The sequence below is a fragment of the Corapipo altera genome, unplaced genomic scaffold (genome assembly GCF_003945725.1).
Source record: "Corapipo altera isolate COAL_440 unplaced genomic scaffold, ASM394572v1 116, whole genome shotgun sequence".
Taxonomy (NCBI): Eukaryota; Metazoa; Chordata; class Aves; order Passeriformes; family Pipridae; genus Corapipo; species Corapipo altera.
In genome coordinates this window covers 2,270,805-2,290,341 of record NW_020884953.1, presented here as the reverse complement: position 1 = coordinate 2,290,341, position 19,537 = coordinate 2,270,805, and the positions used below count along the sequence as shown (strand labels likewise).

Genomic DNA, 19,537 nt, shown 5'->3' with positions numbered 1-19,537 from the left:
AAAAAAAAAAGACAAGAAACTGGAAAGAAATGATCCTTACTAAAGCAATACCTTGGCATGTCTGATCTCATGTTGCAACCAATGATTTTTCCCTACAATGGAGATTTGTGCTATTGTGTGTGTGGTATAATTACTAAGACAGAATTTTTTTTCTTAATGGCACAATAAATAGGATATTTCCTGGCCTGCTCTGCATTTCGAATAGGATTTTCACTTCCCCTTTGGGTTCTGAGCGTAAGGGGAGTAAGTGTCAAAAGGAAGGAGCGTTCCCAATTTTAAAACAGAGAGGGTGTAACCATGTGTAATGTGAGTCTCAATTTTGATTGTAGGGATGATGAAATCAAATCCCTCCTTAATCCTTGAAAACATTGAGGGAAACATTGAGGTGAATTAGCCTGACTGCTTTTGTTAACTTGCTAAAATCCTTTTGAAAAAGAAATGTGTTTTAGTGTCATCAAAAGTGTCTTCCTGCTTTACCCCAGAGTCTTACAGACCCCAGGACCACGTGCAGAGTGGCCTCAATGCAGTGAAAAATCAAAGAAGGAGGATAGAAAAAACCAAATATATTATTTGCCTGGAAAAAACACAGTGCTCTGTGATATGCAACTCTTGCCAGCACTGCCATTTTTAAGATAGATGCTTAGTCATTATTAATGATGGTGTATTTCTTTAAAGTTCTATATTTTGGGAGTAAGTGAAACTTGCCCCTTTTTTTCTCCCTTAAGGTTATTAAAATAATATACGGTTGTCTGTGTGCATTGCAGTCCTTGTGCATGTACCAGTTGGATTATTTTTTGAATACGTGACGAAGTTTATTCCAGTTGTTTCATTTATAGCAAAGTATTATCTTGAACTTGAGAAGAGCTCCCTGTTCACATCATTGAGCTGTGCTATGCAGTGGTTGGAGTCTCTCGATACTGCCACAGCTCTACAAAAACACTTGACACAAGCTCATAAAATCACCGAGACCGTTTTTTGTCCCTCCCAAAACCTCCTTAATTATGTTAATTGATAAATCATCTCTATGGCCCCCACTTGTGCACACAACTGTCTTTAAGGTTTAATTAATCCATTAAAAATAGCTGAACTATTTAAGGAGGAGTGCCTTATAATTAACACAGGAGAACGTCTTGTTCATTCTTGCCATTACTCAGACAGAGGCAAGCAGCTGGTATGACAGTGGGCTTTTTTTGATGTGATTATACCAAGTTCCAGGGCAGGACCTTGCATCAGTTGGTGTGAAGGACCTAAACAGCTGGAGATTAAATAGAAAAGCATACTTTTTTAGTAGGTAACCTAAAAAAAGTAAGCTTGTAGGAAGAAATGGGAGCAGAAAGTGATGTTTCCAAGATAGAGCAAAATAATTCTCTTGAAATTCTGTCTCTGCAAACTCCAGGCTTTTTTTGCTGTGGTCCGCATTCATCCCACGCAAAATCAGATATTCAGTGGTTCAGTTGAAGTGAAAGGTGGCCACAATTATCTTTCAGATGTGCATCTTGACCTTACCTGCTCAGAAGACCTTCCCTTAGGCATCTCAGTTAAACTGCAGTGGGATGAGCATTGGCCAAAGAGTCTCACCCAGCAAATCCTCAAATCTGTTTTACTCTTCCACAGTCACTCTGGAAATTTGCCTTTTCAGGTGAGGTTCTTCTCCACTGGGAGAAGGAGGCTCTGAAGCCCTTTCACAGCTGTGAAGCTTATAGTTCACTTTAACAAGTCCGTCTCCTTTATCCATGCCCACAAAGCCTCAAGTCTATCCCTAGCTGCAATCATTACATCAGATTTGCCAGATCTGTCCTGAGTTGCAATCATTATATCAGAAATATCTGACATTGCTGGCAGGGAGAGTGCATATATCATCAACTTGCTCCTTTTTGTAAGCGGTTCATCACTTTTACTGTGCTTCAGAGAAGCTTTTGTGCTCATTTTTGAACAGCAGCAGGAATAAATGGTGGTTCTCCAGCTTGTCAATTGTTTGCTCTTTTCTTTCCATCCACTGTTTGAGTTCTTGATCTTGATTAAGGTATTATTTAATTCCTGCCTTTCTGAGCCCTTACCCTTGGACAGATATGTCATAGATTTGTATTTAGGCACTGCTGCAGTGATTTAAGAAAGCCGTTTTTCTTTGAAGAGTGACTAAGCCTGGGAAGTTCTCTCTTCTTTCTCATCTCCTCCTGGTAGTTAATAGACTTCATAAAGGATCTCACAACACTCTGATAAGCCTTTGAAGTTATTACCTGCTAAGGTTTTGCTCTTTCTGAGTACTGAACACTGAATTACTGACTGCTGTTAGAAGCAATGACAAAAGATTCACAAAACCGACAGAGCCTTGCCTATAATTTCTGCAGAAAAATAGCTGAATTTAATGGATAAATTGTGTTGCTGGGGAGATTTTGATTCTGTTCCCTCCTCTGTCACCAGTTTGCCTCGTGATTTGTGGTAGCGTTTTCAGTTATGCCAGTCACATGAGATCAAAACCCATGAGTCACTCCCCACCCAAATCATAAGCCTGGCTTCCAGATCCAGGAGCTTTGAACAGAGATCATGCCGTACTTTTTCTTTAGTTTATCTTTTGTTTCTGGAATTTCCTCTGCCTATTCCCAGTATGTCTCTAGCAATTAATGTTTCCCAGTCCTTTGGAAGTGTTGGGAAGATACTAGAGGCCTCGTTTGACCTACACAATTAATTTTATTTTTGATCACCAAGCGAATCTTATGTCTTCCAGATTTCACATCTTTCTCCTTTCCCCAATGACTTCTGCATCCCTTAGCCTCACATGACCCATCACTTCTGTTTCTTCCTTGTAATTCAGCTGCTCTGTCCCCCCTTTAGTCCTCTGGTATTTAGAGGGTTTTCCACCATTTCCGTGAAGGACAGAGAATGTTTAAAAAAATGCAGATCTGGGTAACCCTTAACCTTTGCATGAGAATATGAAGTTGGAGAGAGCAGGGAAATGATGTTCTTGAGTCTCTTTCCTGAAAAAGATGAAATTGTTGCTTGCAGCACAAGAAGTGGGCGATGACGCCAGGCCGGAGGTTGTCTCCATGTGGGATGGAGACTTGCAGGAGAGCTGGAGCTTTGCATATTACTGTGATACAAGACCCCTTTGCTCTCAAGGTATTTACAGAACTTGGCAAACCAGGGTTTTGCACTTACTTTGAAGGCAGTCAGGTGAAGAAAAAACAGAATCAATGAATTTATAAGCCAAAGTCATTCCAGAGAAGGTGAGAATCAGCCCTCCTGCCTGCGCTCTCTCACTCTCTAATTCAGTCATTGATCTGTTTTTCTTCAAGTTCCAGTTTATAACATATTGTTTGCAGACTCAGTTATCCAGCTCCATTATGAAGGATGCAATTATGATTAGGATGGTGAAAAAGCCAAGGTGAAGTCTGGTGTCATATCACTGTTTCTCCCATAGCGCTTACCTCTTTTGAGGAAGGGTACGAAATTAAAACTTCTTGGGAATGGTTTAATCAGCGACTGTGACTTTGTAGTAATTATGGCATGCCTGGTGGTGCCTGGTATTCCCGTGGTGACGTTGTTGCTGCTGCCATGAAATTTGCAGAACGGTGCTAACTATTTAACTTATAAAATTTTATAGAACCGGGCTACTCACACCTCAGGTAGATGGGAAAATGCATCTTCTCATCCTCATGCCCTGCCATGCTTTCACCCACATCGTTTGCTAATTCTTGCATATGCCATGTGCCAGACATATTGCAGATCCATAGTTTCAAGTCAAACTGCAGCCAAACTGTTCACCCAAATACCTCTATATCCAAATGCCTCTAGAGTTCTGAGTGTTTGAAACTGAATCTGAATTCAGAGCAAAATTCATTACATAGCCCTAAACTTTATGGCAGGTTGTCTCCAAGCCTTCAGTCCATACTCTCTCCATAGCCTGGCGACAAGAAATGTCATTTCACAGGCAAGGCCTGAATTTGTAGCAGCTGGACATTTCTAATCTCAAAATGTTTCTAATTGTGCTGTGGATGTTTCACAGAGCTGCAATAATTAGAAGTGATTCTTTAAGACAGAGAAATACTACCTCACAGCTTGAATATTAATAAGATAAAATTTATGAGAGCCAACAGAGTAATATAATATTGTCTCCAAAGGAAGAGGGCATTTATTTGCTTAGCTCTTTCATCAGCCATTTTTGGACACACACTGTGTGTATAAAATACAGTTATGCAACCCGTGTGGGTCAACAACAGAAGGTTGGTTGCTTCACCAGGATTATAAGAATCTTTTAAACACAATGGTACCACAAATTAAAATGGAAATCTATCAAAACCATTGTCGTCCTGAAAGCTTTGGCCACAAGCATAATTATTGTAGAAGGATGTTGTCCTTGGACGCAGCTTTGGCTCAGTTCGGCTGGTGTTATTTGTATCCCTCCATGGCTCAAAGTCAGAATTTGCATGGCTAAGGACCATAAATTTTTAGAGGAAAAAATAGGCTGTTTCCTCAATGCTAACACTAGCAGTTTTTTATTGGTTTGTAGTGGTTTGTAGGCAACTCATTAGGTACTAGAGATAGGAACAGACTGAATGTGGTGGCTGAAATCTGCCTTGAACCTCAGAAGGATTCGGATGGAGATTTGTGTCTGCATCTGGTTGTTTGTGTTTGAGGTTGCTTTGCTGGATGTGAAGAAGAATGAGTCAATGTCCACAGTATTTGGGTTTAAATATAAAGTACGCATTTTAGATAGTAAAACAGTGAAACAGATATTAAGCTGATATAATCTGCAGACTTTAATTGAGCAGAAAACCTGTCCTGAGTTTTTCTATCCTTTTCATGAAGCTGGAATTCCTGTGGGGATGAGAGTAACTGAAAGAACATCCTGGATGTTGCTTGCCATCAGCAAAGGACACATCTCCTTACCCAGAGCTGCCCTCAGGAGAGGCTCCATGTTGCATTCTCGAGCTCCTGACAAAGGCTGAATCCTGCAATAACTCCATGCTTGTGTTGATGATAAACTCTATTAAATAACAGGCACTGTTGGTTATTTTTAAACTGGTTATTTTTCTTGCGACATCCTGTTTTCCATCTTGAGGGAGGTAAATGACTAACAAGTCTGAAATCCATTTTTCCTTCCTTTCCATCCCTCAGGCTGGTATAGATGGAGAAAGCATTGGGAACTGCCCATTCTCCCAGCGTCTCTTCATGATCCTGTGGCTCAAAGGAGTTGTGTTCAACGTCACCACTGTTGATCTGAAAAGGTAAAAACTGTTCAGTTTAATTGAAATAGTGAAATGATCCAGTGTTTGTCCTACACAAAGGACCACCAAGTTCAATCAGATTTGTATCTAACCTAGAGAGCCTGTGGTGCACAACAAAATAATTGGGATTCAGGTTTGGTTGTTGGGTTTTTTTCACTTGTGGAATGTTTTTATATTAAACAGGGCGCTTGGGGTACTTTCAGAGTCTTCCAACCACAAATTACAGAAAAAAAAAAAAAGACTGATTTTCTAGGAACTATAAATATCTGTGCAACTACCTGATTGTAAAGATTAGTGATTTCATGACTTTTTTTCTCTGTCTGCAGAAAGCCAGCTGACCTGCACAATCTGGCTCCTGGGACCCACCCACCTTTCCTGACATTTAATGGAGAAGTCAAGACAGATGTTAACAAGATTGAGGAATTCTTGGAAGAGATTCTTGCACCTCCAAAGTAAGAACTTGAGATTTTTTTCAGTCAAAATTCCATTTCCTAGAAATGAAAGACGTCCTAAGAAGAGTTCCTAAAAAGTGCTCCTTCCTACAACCTTTACTTACAGGAGTAATATTTATTTATGAAACTTGCTGGCTTCAGTGAGATGACTTCCATGTCTGAAGGTTAGTTGTGTGACTAATAACTGCAGAATGTTTTCTCTGTACACATTTCAGGATGCCCTTGTATGCAGAATTAAGGAGACCGGTATTAGAAAAATTTTGTAGGGGTCTGGTGGCCACATTTTGCGAAGCTAAAAATAACTTGGAAGAGATGCTGAGAATTGCCACACAAAATATCTGTGCCAGGAAAAGCATTTTACAGTGAAAAACTGGAGGATTCTGAACTGTACGGTGTATTAGGAAGTTTGGAAGGGGAACTGATTACAGAGGATGAGAGGCTCTGGAGGCAGAAAAGTGCTCATTATTCTAGTCGAGAAATGACAAGAGCCCAAGACTGAAAGTTATAACCAGACTAATTCAGATTAGAAATAAGGCCCAGATTTTTTCAGTATGAAAAGCTACCAAGGAAAGGTTTAGATTTACCAGATATGCCTTAGTTAGTCAAATGTTTTGGACTTAATACAAGGATTATGGGAAAAAGAAATTGTTGGCTTGTGAGTTGGACCTTAGAATCTACGAATCAATGAAATTTGGCTTCGTTCCTTATGGAGTGTTTTACCTCCAAGTGAATCAGCAGCTATAGGATAGTCGTGAGGCAAGAGATCAGATATTTTAATTTTCTGTACTCTACTCCGAGACCACTGAAGTCAGTAGAAGCCTTTAATTGTGTTTATCTTTCAAATCAATATATTCCTTTACACCAGTTGCCTATAAAAAGCAATTCAGAGACTGAAATCTTTATGTTCCTTCACCTGGGTGATCCTAACATGCTTTGCTGTTCCATCCTGGGGTACATTTTTGGTGTAGGGGATTAGACATGACTGCCATTCATAATGGAGAGACTTGGCAGCCAAATTCCCCTGCACAAAATTTCTGGAAATTTATGGTTCGTTCTGATTTAAGGCCATTGTATCTTGTATTGTGGTCCCTTGTGCATATGTATCTTGGATCGTGTCTTGAAACCATCCCTGTGTAACTCTCCAAATGCCTGCCTTGATAGACACATAACAGATATTGTTAAGGGGGACTTGCCAAGCTGTTGTTTTGAGATAAATGATGATGTTAATTACAGTTCTTCGTACAGGAGCTTTTGTCTTTCTTCTATTAAACTGTATTTGTAACCATCCCTATGATGCTGGTAGCAAGACGTTACTCTTCACAGTACTTCTGCTTTTTCAGGTACCCCAAGCTGGCTGCTAAGCACCGGGAATCAAACACTGCTGGAATTGATATCTTTTCCAAATTTTCTGCATACATCAAAAATACCAAGCAGCAGGATAATGCTGGTGAGTATAATCACTGCCAAATGTGCCAGGGAGTTTCTGTGCTTAGAAGTGGAATAATTTTGCCATTCCCTCCTAATTTTATTTTAAGGTCTGTTCAGATGAGGTCAGGTTCTGCTGCTGAGCAGTGGGAGATGGTTGGTTCAGTGGGCTAAATCCACATGTTCCCAGCTGAATTGACTACATCTGTAGTAGTAAATAAAACAGGCCACAGAGTGTTTAGAAGCCTCTTTACCAACAGCCGTGACATGACTCCTGTCCATACAGCCCGGCTTCCTCACCAAAACAGAATCCCTTAGTGCTTGCTGGAAGGGACTGGTGGCCTGTGCTACATCCTCTACTTTGCCCAGATGCTGCTTAGAGGAGGAGCGTGTGCTGACTGCACCCAGTACTGTCAGGCCAACTTGTGCCATGACCCCTCATACTTTGTTAGATGTATGAGACCCCCTTACCTCATGATTTTGTTATGTTGTTGTAGCTAATTTGCTCATATAAACTGAGTTATATCAAGACATCCAACATAAAGTTATTAAATGAAAGAAGTGGCTTTAAGAAATGTAACTGCACTCAGTAAGGTCCAGACTTTCCTTCACATGTTTGTTTGTCGAAAAAAAGAACCCCCCCAGAAACCAGATGCCATTCATACTTATATGCATCCCACACTGTCTTCTTAATGAAATTGCTGTTCTTCTTCACATTCCTTTCCCCTAGAGAAACAACACTTCAGCTAGTCTTAGCTTCTATTGCTCCATGAAAGCTAATGGATTTACACATCCCTATCCCTGGAGATGATCTAGTAGAATATTTGCAATCACTCACTGATGTGAGTATAAGAATATACTAATACCTCTTATCTTGTATTACTGGTTTCACAGTCAGAGACCTAATGCCTGTTGAACATCATGTGCTCATATAATTCAGAGAAAACTAGATTTTTTCAGGCTCCAGCTCTGCCACACAATTCATCTGTGCAATTATATTTCATTGCCCGGGGCTGACCCATGAGATAAAAGTGGGTAAATGATGATTTATGCCAGATAACAATCTCCTCCATCATATTTTTGTGTTGTTAACAGAAGGAAATAATTACAGTGCTTCATTTCTCAGTGATTCTAAAGAGTTGGGGTTTTTTTGTCTAATGCTAATGGGACACTCAGCTAACCTCTGTAGGAAGTTGTAAAAAGAAAATAAATTAAGAGTTAGACTAAATAGATGTTACAATGAAAATAAAATATCTTGGCAATTTACAAGGAATTTTTATGGTCTGCTCTGCAACTGTAAATCTTCAGCTTGCATCCTAAAACAGCTACGGGTATCTGTCCACATGCAGAATCCCAACTCTGGCTTCTCAGTGACTCTGCAATATGCAAATCCCTGGATTCACAAGGGCTGGCAGCTCCAGGCAAGAGTAAATGGCTATCCTAGAGGTGTCTGCATCTGGCCATAAGCAGAGCTGGAATTCAAGGTCGGATATCCGCTACTGTGAGATAAGGAATCTAACCCTGCAAAGCACTCCACATTTTTAGAAGCTGCAGTATGATTAATGGGAGCTTTCCCTAGATCTACCTAAAAAGCCCTTGGTTTAGGTACTCTTGAAAAGAAAAGGAAATGCTTCAAATGCCAATTAAGCACACCAAGGTTATAGGGAAGAGAGACAGTCTTTGTTCCCTGCAAACACCTTCACTCCATTTTTGTTAGCTAGTTCGTGCTCCTGTCATATCCAGACACTGCAATCTCTGAATGCACTCATCCTCAACTTTCCTCTTTGAAGTAGAGAAAAGTTTTTAGGTTAATTTTTTTACAGCTGTAGTGCTGCAGTGCAAAGAGAATAAAACACAGACAAGTAGAGTATCAGTAGTACCCACATGTTTTTTCTATCAACAAAGTAAAGTACCTGAGGATCTCTGGGTCCTTGGGACTGTCAGTGCAGACTTACACTTTGTGGGACATCAACCTCAATTTCAGTAGTGTAGTTGACTTCCAGTTTTCAAGGGCTAAGCAAGAATACCTTTTCCCTTATCCCAGGGATGTTTTACCCACCTTCCTGTCCAGTTCATCTGAACCACAGCAGCTATTCTGAAGGCTGATTTGGATGGCAGATAATGAGTTAATCAAAAAGTGGTTGTGTTAGATTTCTTGAGCAGGGAAAAGACTATGTCTGGAAAGGAAAGGGCAACACCACTGGATGCATATTCCCACGTGAACCTATTTCTTTTTGATTGGTATTTTATAGAATTGCGACACTGATCCAAAAGGAATCTGGGGCTCTAGCCCTGATCTGATACGTGTCCTTTTACAGCAGGTTATGACACATTGTCTTTCCTATATAACAGTATAAATAGTTGTATATATTTCTGTAATAATAAAATGCATTCTATATATATAAAATATAATTACTTAGGTGAATTCCCTTTCCCTGTCTCCATATGAGCAGGTGAGATCCAAAAAGAACAGAGATTGCTCTTTGTTTTTATCTTAAATGGTTCTTATAGATCCCAATGCTCAGATAAAGGTAATACATCTCACAGTCATCATCTATATTTGCTCCTAACTCCAGCTGACTCAAGTGCTTGGGTTAATCTGGAAAGCCACACCAGTAACTGGGACATCAGTTGCACATGATCAAAACACAAATAGAAAAAGACTTGTTAATAAATTAAAAATAGATCATAGAACTCAGGCCATTATATAAACAATAATTTTAATTTATTTTAGTTGGGAATAGGGGACTGCTGAATACCAGGGAAGCTAAAGCACCAAACATCAGGTCGTTTCAATTAAGTTCTTAAATTGGGAGTCAGGGAAGTAAATTCATTAACGTGTGAGATATCAGGCTGGGAATTTGTAGCATCAGCCTATCTCTAGAAGTGTGGGTAAGGTGTAATTATATGTGATCATTCTTTGTAGTGTACTGCTTTATCAGAGATCATGTGGTCTGTGCAATATGAGCTCTCACTACAGCCTGTGGCTGTTACATCTTTGTGGTAAAGTGGCATGAAGTGGTTGGGACAATTAAACGAGATTTATGCAGCATGAGGATACTGGATGTAAGAATTAATGAGAACCTAATGCACTCCAAAGATAAGCCCAAGCTGGTGTTCCTCCCAGGAGGGTTTACAGCCAGGGCCATGCAGGAATGTCAGGCTTCAGATGATGCCATCGCTTGGCTATGTCATTGCAATATTCATAGCAGATGGCTCTGCTAACACAGTCTGTAGCCTTTAAGTAGCCAAACAATTTCTTTATTTCAATAACAGAAAAGTTACTAAAGAAAACAAGAGATTGGTAACTTCTTGGTTTAGTGCGTATGTCTAAATCCTCACATATAAATGAATAGATTCAATGATAGGTATGTACATGTGTTTCTAAGATTGTGATACCCTCTGCTGGCAAATATGTGAATGTATAAAGCAAGCAGCTTTACAATCAGGGCTGAAACATCCCCTTAACAAAAATAGGCTTCCTTCTGTCAAGACAGTTTACTCTTACAAATGCAACATCATCAAAAGAGAAGTGTTTCATAGCAACCTATCAATTTTGACAAATGGAAAAAATCATGTTTTTTCTGGATGAGTTAAATTTACTTTGAAGTAAAATGCTTTAACATTACAGAGAAAAATAGTGATTTTTTTTTTTCTAGATTCATGTAGTACTTCATTAGCCACACACCGTTATGTTTTGTGCCTGGCACAGAAGCAGGTGATAACCTTCTCCTGTAAGTCTGCATGGCAATATGTTATTGATCATGATTCATTTACTTACCAAAGGTATTTGGCAGGAAAGCTGCCCTGATTTAATAGTTCCCTGAATTTCTGATTCTTTTTTTCCATCTTTGTTTTCCTAACTTTCTGTCTTATAATATAAAAGCACTGAAAGTTTTGGAACGGGCTGGCGAGGGCTGTAAGCCCAGAAGCAAACATGCTCATGCCATATCAAAGTCCCACCACTTTTAAGCTTCTTGAAAGGGAAGGAATTGATTCCAGATTCTCAGGATGTGGCAAGCTGTGTTTAAAGAAAGTGTGTGCATTTATTATTTCAACTCAGTTCAATTAGAACTTGATTCCTTCCACCCCCCGTGCCACTTGATAATTTTATAACAGGCCTGCTTGAAGGACTCATCTCCTCATCGTGGGATGATCTGTGTCTCGCTTGGGTAGCAAAACTGGGTTATGCAGTTTTCTGGCCCTTGTGCTTGAAATGACAAGTGTTCCTTCACACAAGGACAGGAGTCCTTGGGAGGGTTTAGTGGCAGTAGTCTTGAAAATTATTTCCTGGATGCTCTTGCTCAAGTTTTCACAGCCAATTTGAGTGTTTCTGGTTGCTTAGTGATTGTTTAATATCGAGAAGGAGGTCTTGTCTGAGCACAGGAAAGTAAACCAAGGTCTTGTACGTTTACTTTGGTTCCTTTGGTTGATGCTGAGCAAGTCACTCAAGCTCTGTACAGTCACCGGGGTAGGAACAATTTATGTGTTCATTGGAGGAGGATGAAATTTAATTAACTGGAATGCTGTGTACATATACAGTATCCTGCTTATTATTTTTTCCTGCGAGACTGTGTACTGCAAACCAAGGGGACAACCTAGAGTAACCACCCATTAACTGTCCTGCCTAAAATTGTAAGTTCTTTGGCTCGCAGAATGAGCCCTTTGATTTCATGTATGAGTTTAAAAAGTTGTTCTTGAATTGAGTTCTTAAGGGGCACCAGCTCCAGTGTGGGTGGGCGCATTCATTAGTGGTACGGAAGGATATTTCACTGTACGGCTCTTCAGAAGGCACTGAGCTGGGAGACCACCAACATGATTTCATGCAGAGGAATTTCCAGCCGTCTGACCAGAGGACTCCGCTTGTCTGGTTTGGATTTACATCAAGAGGCCAAAAATAAAAGCACATTTAAATCATTAACTCACATGTGATTAAATGCCGTTCACCTCTTTCAGTAGCTCCATCACACTTTGTGGTTAAGTGCGTGAGGTGGGAAATGTCTCTCTCCCTGTACTGTGTATGTGTGTGTACAGTAGATATGCACACACACATATAGGGCTGGAATTTAAACTGCCCTACATCAGTTTTATGCTGTGGAGTTACTACTGCTATGCAGAGAGTCAGACCCATAGTACAGGTATGTGCACAGGCTGAACGGTGTGTGCTGATCCTTTCTAGAAGCCATCACGTGCCTCTTTAAATCAGTTCACTCCAAATCCCAGCGTAAAATATTTACAGTAATACCAACTCTGTGGTGCAGACCCTTTGTGGCACCTGAACCAGCATAGGACCTTCTTGATGTGGTGGGGCAGCCTGTGTCATCCTGACAAGCATGGTCTGGTCTGGCTCCAGCAGCAGGTCGGTGTAGAAGAGCAAAACATCTGTCCCCAAAGCATCTCCATACGTGGTGGGGAAGGGTAGGGGAATCACCCCCTTCCTTCCAGACTGACTTTGCTCATCCAAAGGGATCAGATTATAACTTTAGATGTGATATGGCTTGTCCTGAGGCTTTGATCCTGTTCTGTGCCTAAAGGCTTCACCCTGTGCTCAGCAAAGTTCCTGGCAAAGCTCCTCTTGACTTTGACTTTACCAGAGCAAGTTTGAAAAACTCTTTGAATGCGCTTGTACTGGTGGGTGTTTCCTGTGACAGGGGTCTTGGACCAGACTCTAATTTGGGACCAACATTAATGCTTTATGCTTTTTGAACAGATTTTCAAGGTGCCATATAAATATATAGGTATAAATATAAATCTATAAATATGTGTGTGATGTCTGTATATCAACTTGCCATTAAATTTTTTCCTTCCTCTTTAGTTGCAGATTTTCCCTTTTCCACTACAAAATCCCACATCTATCCAAGGCCCAGCATGAGCCACAATTTGTCCTGTGCTGTGACAATACCAAGTTTTCTCTGTCATGCAACCAAGAAGGACTAGAATAGTGTTTAAAATTGTTTTAGAGAAAAGGACTTGCTTTATGATTTAATATGTCAGGATGACAGTTCCTCTAGTAGAAAGTGTCCCTGCCCATGGCAGGGGGATTGGAACTAGATGATCTTTAACGTCCCTTCCAACCCAGGCCATTCTATGATTCTGTGATGGTTCTATGAAAGCTGTTTCAGAACATTTTAAACAAGTTTTTATGACTCCCCCTGAGCTGAATAATGTTGGGCTCATGGTAGCTGAAGTGCCTGGCAGCTTTACAAAACCAGCCCTAATATAAAAAATACCCAGTCTTTAAAACATATGTAAAATAGCTTTTCTGCAACATTTGTGGCACATAAAGTACCAAATACATATTGGTGAGTGTGATATAAAGCTTTTATTGCCATCCATTTGGGATGACCCACATAACTCATTCATGATATGTTAATAAAACTGTTCACTCTGTCTCCTTATAAAAACACATGTATAAAGACCACTAAAACTGTGGTGATAGCTGTGTGCTAACTTGTTAAGAAGTGCTGCAAGTTGCATTTATCATCCATCCTAAATTGCTTTATCTGCTTTCTGCCCAGTAATCAAAGACTGATTCGAAAATGCCCAGAAACAGCAGCTTGCAAAAAAAAGTTTACTTGAGAAATAACTCTTTGAAAGTTCTTCTCAAAACCATGCTGGCTGGAGGCCCAGAGCCATCAATATTCTGGCTGGGACCAGTGACAGCTTTAAGGACCAATATCTTTTGACCTGCCAGAACTGAGATCTGAAATTTTATGCCATTAGAAGGAAGAGGTTTTCAGTTTTCTAAAATGATAACACACCACCACCTTAATCTGAGAAATATGTACTTACTAGGGAATATTTCTGAACTTTCCTTCTTCTTGCTAATCAAGGTATGAAGATTTCCTGATGGAAATGTGAAAAACAATGTAAAAACAACACAAAACTAAAATTCTGTGTAAATCCAGATGTGATCAGACTGCAAGCTCTCCAACGCAGGGACTTGATATGCTTGATTAACTGTCTTAGATGTAGCCATTCTGGAAATAGTAAATATTTGCAATTAATTTAGTAACAGATGTAATTTTATGACACATCTGTGTTGAAGCAACTTTGAAGACATTGCATACCATAAGGAGGAAGGGAAAAAAAAAAAGTATTTGTATTTATATAAATTAAAGCTATAGAATATGCTGAAGTCAACGAAATCAATGATATGCTGAAATTAGGGCACAGTCTCAAGCCTTTGCAGAACCAGGGCCTATATGCACAGGCCGGGCCTAGACTACAACACTTGCAGTGGGAACAGTAGTTGGCAGATGCTCTTCCTTAAGAGGGAGTTATTTCCCCCGTGTGTTTGAATATTCCTCCAAGTGCTTCTGGCTTTACTGGGGTGCTTTGTTCTGTTTCCCAGCCGAGCTCCCATGCTCGCACACAGGAGCAGTAGCACAGCTGGAAGTGGATTAGAGCAATCTGGCGGCAGCAGTCCTGGGAGGAATTAAGCGCCTCGCTGCTGGAATGGGAAGCCTAAATTACATTATTATTTAGAATTGAGTTTTAACTTCATTGCTGTATGGTTTTACCCTGGTGGGTGACTTCCCTCGGCATGTTATACTTGGTGTATCCTAAGTATGTTCCCCACACCAAGGACTTAGATGAAGTTATGGCCTTACTCAGTACAGTGTCCAAATTTTATATAAGCAGATGTTCAGATTTAAACACCCAACTGGTCTTAATGTCCTGAGAGGATTGTTCACAGGCTTATATTTAGCCATTGCAGAGCAAGCTATCACATGATAGAGAGCCTAGTGACTGGCTCCTGGAAGTCAGTTTGCAAAACTGTTGGTGACTTCAAAGGGAGAAGAATTGGCCCAGAATCTGTTTTTCCCAAAACAGATTGTTTGTTTTAAGCATGCAAATGTTCTTCATAAAATAACAGGGAAAACAAGAATGAGACATAAATGAAAATCAATGTTGCTAATTTTCTTTATTAGATCAAATCTTAAAAAGTTGATCTTTAGCTTGAAAACAGTGTTGGGAATAAGGCATCAAAATGGGACTTTGAGGCTAGGAGGACCTTTGGATTATTTACTACCATCTCTTGCAAATCCCATCCCAGTCAGTTTTGCCATTGAGCAAACATGTTAGTATTTCACCCTTGAAAGGATTGGATTTGATCAATCAGAGAATAGGAGGAACTGGAGTGTCTTTGGTGCACTGAAGTGTCTTTGGTCTTTGAGGCTTTTTTCCAGTACTTGAGAGCTGTATTATTGTTCTCCTTTGACCTCTTGCTACAATTCCCAATGCCTTGTTTTAACTGGGGACACCAGAACGTGGAAAAATGTTCTTTATTCTTGCCACAGCAGTTGCAACAGAGGGAATGTGACCTCCCTACTAATACTTAAAATTTTTTCATGCATCCAGACATAATTAAAAGTCTTTTTGCTTTTGCACCTTTCAGAGAGGTTGAAGCATAATCGGGATGATCCCTAAGTCATTTCATGGGGCTTGAAACGAAAAAATCTCAAAAGCAGAGAAACAATGAAAAAGACTTAAGATGTGAGTCATTTGTAAATCTCATCGTCTCATGGCTTTTTGTGTCTCAGTAACAATTTCTGAACACAAAGGACAGAAAATACTGAAAACATTAAATAAATCTATTTGAGACTGAGATTTTTTAAGTGAACCAAGGGATTTGGGAACTTAATGTCTTTAAAATTTCATCCTCAGGTGCTGCTAGATAGGCATTGCTGTGTTTCCCTCTCGTTCCACCAATGCTGGAATTACATATAATGTAACTGAAATAATTGAAGTGCAATTGGGATTATCCTGGTGTAAACAAAAGCAGACTTTATTCTTCTACATGCCTGGAATTGAAAGAAATTGATATTTAAGATTCAAGTGCCATCAGCCTGTAGAGGAACTGACTTTTTAAAAAAGTTTTTAAGGTCCTTAAATCTTGGAACACAAGGGGTCCCCACAGCACTGTTGCTAAAGCCTGGCTGCACTATACCAGCAGCTCACTTTACTCTTATTTAATTCAGATACATGAAGTTAGTGTTCCTTTGTTGGTCTCAGAATCATCTTGTTTGCTCTTTGGTAGTAAAACAAAATTTTACACTCTGAGTGAATATACAGCATCTCAAAAATCAAGATAGCAGAGTGCTAATCTCATACTGTGAATAATGTGGTTTTATAATCTGCGGGGATTTATTTTTTTTTTTTTCCCAAGTTTCTGATGCAAATCAGCTGCTGATTGTCTACAGTTATTTTAGGGACACCTGCACAGGACTAGCATTGCAGAGGTCAGGATTAGGCCCTCGGGGATGTGCCCTAGAAATGATGCTTGTCATTTACGTGCTGCTACAGAGTTACAATGATTTGTGAAATGCAAGTTTGGTGCTGTTCTTCCTGGGGCACTTGTAGGCCAGTAGTTTTACATTCACTTGCTTCCTGCCCTCAGGGTCGCTTGGACTCCTGAGAGACTTGGAAGTGAAGCTTTCTTTTGGTGTCATTTGAACACCTGGGTTTTCTTCTTAAAAACCAGCATTCTAAGGTGCTATGCCTGCATTCTTTGTGATAATGTTACAAATATTGCATTTATTTCTTGCCTCCACTGTAAAACTGAACAAGGAAAGGGAAGGAGGAAACCTGAATTTTCAGTATAAAACTAGACATAAGTCAAAACAATCTTTTCTAGATGCTTAAAAAACATGTGTTTAAATTTTTTAAAGACATTATTGATTCACCTGTTTCATTAAGTTTAATTTGGGAGTAGAAAAAATGATATCATGAAAATAGGAACATGTCAAGATACCTCTTCTCTTTGTTATATTTACTGTGTACCTTCCTCTAACCTGAACCATATGTCCATGAGTGGTGCATCACAGCTTTACTAATGTAGAGTTTGTGACTGAAGTGTACTTTTATTCTTATTTTGTATATAGGAAGTTACAAGGCAAATGATTTACATCGTTTTTATAAGGTCTTGTAGAAAAGGTTGAGAAGAAGAGACTCAGGTCTCTTAAATCCAGGTAACCCCTTAACCCTTGGATCATTTTTCTCTGTCTTAGGAAAAAGGTACCTGGGGAATCAAAGTCTCAGACTCTCTGAGTCATATTTCTGTGGAACTTTTTGAGACAGATCTGTCAAAATGTAAAAAATTTTGGGATGTAGCTCTAATTGATCAATAAACATCATCAAAAGTTTGTAGGTGGGGTGAGGAGGGAAGGGAAGAGGGATTATGAGGAAGATATCATCTCGGCTAAGTCTGTCTAAAAGCTGTGTTAGTAAGTCAATAATCCTGGCTTCTTTTGTGATCAGTGGAGAGAGACATCAATCCATTTCTAAAGACCAGTTTGATTTATCTTAAAATTTGGATCTAAAGCTGGGTGATCTTTCTTTGATCTTCCTTTGGAGGTACCTGTCTTTCATTGCTATCTATAGAGGAGACTTGGACAACTAGATGGGACTAATTACCTAACAAGTAGATGGCTGAAGTTAGGCAAGGTGAATTTTACCTCTGAGTAAATCAATAGATTTTTGATGTGTCTGGATTCCTAAGGTTGCTTATGGTATCTATCAGCTGTATTTCAGCTCCGTGTTCCTCTGAGTCCTGGGTGAAATGTTCCTGGGATTTACCACCCCGATGTCTCTCACGGGACATACACAGAATAACATATATATGCACCTACAAATACAGAAAATTTGTCCCTATTTATGCCTGATTTAGACCACGTCTGAAAGGCGAGTTAGGACCGAAGTTGTGTGCCTGTTTGCATGTGTGCACCTGTGTTTGTGTGACTCACTCCCCTCCTGATGTGCAGTCACCTGAACGCTGACCAGGAGTGAAAAATCCCTTTTCAAATCCCAGCTCTGACTTGTCTGGAGGACGAATATGAACCTCTGTCACCTAAAACAACCCCCTAATCAGGAAAATGGAGTTGAGGAATAAGAGACTCTAATCTACTTCTCTTCTGTGTACACAACTAGGTATTTGTTGATTCATTAAGTGAGTAGAAACAGACAGATCACACCTTTTCCACATGGATGTGTGGGCATTTGCCTTTATTGTGGGAACATGCAGAAGTGTCTGTTCCAGTGAATATTAAATTATTTATCTGGAGTGGAAAATCTGTAATAGGAGAGATGAATCACCCCAGAAACTCCCTTTGGTCCAGAGTTAGACATCTAAATGCCTTGGATGCGAAGGAGCACACAGCCTTCATCCTCCTCTGCATTTCCAGTGGCTCTCAGTGACTGCCCACTCATTGCTGCTCAGAGCTGGGGATTTTACAAGGCAGAAACATGTCTGGGAAGGATGTTGCAATGCTCAAATTGGCCATGTATTTGCCCTTTGGGGTGTAAGCCCTAATAATTAAGTACTTTTTAAAAAAATGGCAGGTATTATACTGCATCACTTGGGTGAACAGTGAAATTATATTCAAAGGATAGGATTCGTCTCCACTAACTTCACCTCCCTGAAAGTGAGGTGTCTAATCTGAACTAGTCCTTTAGGTTTCAACTGTAGTTGACGCAGCAAAAGGACATGTGTGGATTGAGTCACACTGGTTTAAATGAGGTGTCTCAGGCAGTTGGTTGGAATTACCCTCTGGAGATGCTTAGTCCCTCTGAACAGAGAGGGAACCTACATAACCAACTTAGACAAGACACCTGACTCTTAAGTGGCTGAACAGAAGAAATCAAGGCAGCACTCAAATCTCAATGATTATATTGAAATCACAGGGGGGAAGATAAACTGTTCAGTATGTAATATAGAGTCATGTGTACTGCAGTCACAGCTCCTCCATGGAGGAGGATTAATCTATACAGATTATTGTTACAAACTCTGTCGAGCCTGTCTGAAAAAAAACCTGAGCAGGATGGAGAAAAAAGAGAGTGAAAATATGAATCCTTGGTCTTTAATTAGACTGTCAGACTCGTAGAATGATATTATTTTCTTACCTTAAATTGCTGTTTCTTAGCTTGTTCCCCTCTCCTACCAGAAAACAGTATTGGGTCTCATATAGTATCAAACTTTGTGAATCTGGAAGTGATCAGGAAAGGTGGTTTGTTTTTTTAAAGGAAAAATAAATCGCAGATTGTTTGATTGCGACTGTGAATATTTATGTGCTGTTCCCCCTTTTCCCTCATTGTGTATTTCACCAAGTTCATTTGTGTGTGTTACAGGATAAATCTTACTGGAGGGCAGTGGGAGAAAGCAGTAAAAAGGGAAAGCATCAATCAGTGATCCAGGGCAGCAGCAGGAATTGTTGTTCATTCCTGTACATGGATCATGGTTTGTGGAACTTGCCTGGGCTCAACAATTAAGAACCTTGCAGTTCTGCCGAGGTCAGTCTCAGGTAGTTTCAGATGTTGGCTACAAAAGCCGTGGTGTTGCTGGGCTTCAATGACTTTGAAGCCTTGTTGCCATCATGCTTACAGTGGTAATTACTTAGCAAGAGGGCCACATGTATTTGACCTAGACTTGGAGGA

At 39.9% G+C, this 19,537-nt stretch overlaps 1 protein-coding gene across 2 annotated transcripts in view; it reads left to right on the top strand.

Moving 5' to 3' along the window:
• Positions 1–19,537, top strand: part of CLIC5 (chloride intracellular channel 5) — an 83,920-nt gene that overhangs the window by 48,177 nt on the left and 16,206 nt on the right. For both annotated transcript variants that reach the window (XM_027663402.1, XM_027663403.1), the window contains 3 exons: positions 5,116–5,225; positions 5,552–5,677; positions 7,018–7,124. In XM_027663402.1, coding sequence (XP_027519203.1) covers positions 5,116–5,225; positions 5,552–5,677; positions 7,018–7,124 — 343 coding nt within the window. The remainder of the gene's footprint in view (positions 1–5,115; positions 5,226–5,551; positions 5,678–7,017; positions 7,125–19,537) is intronic.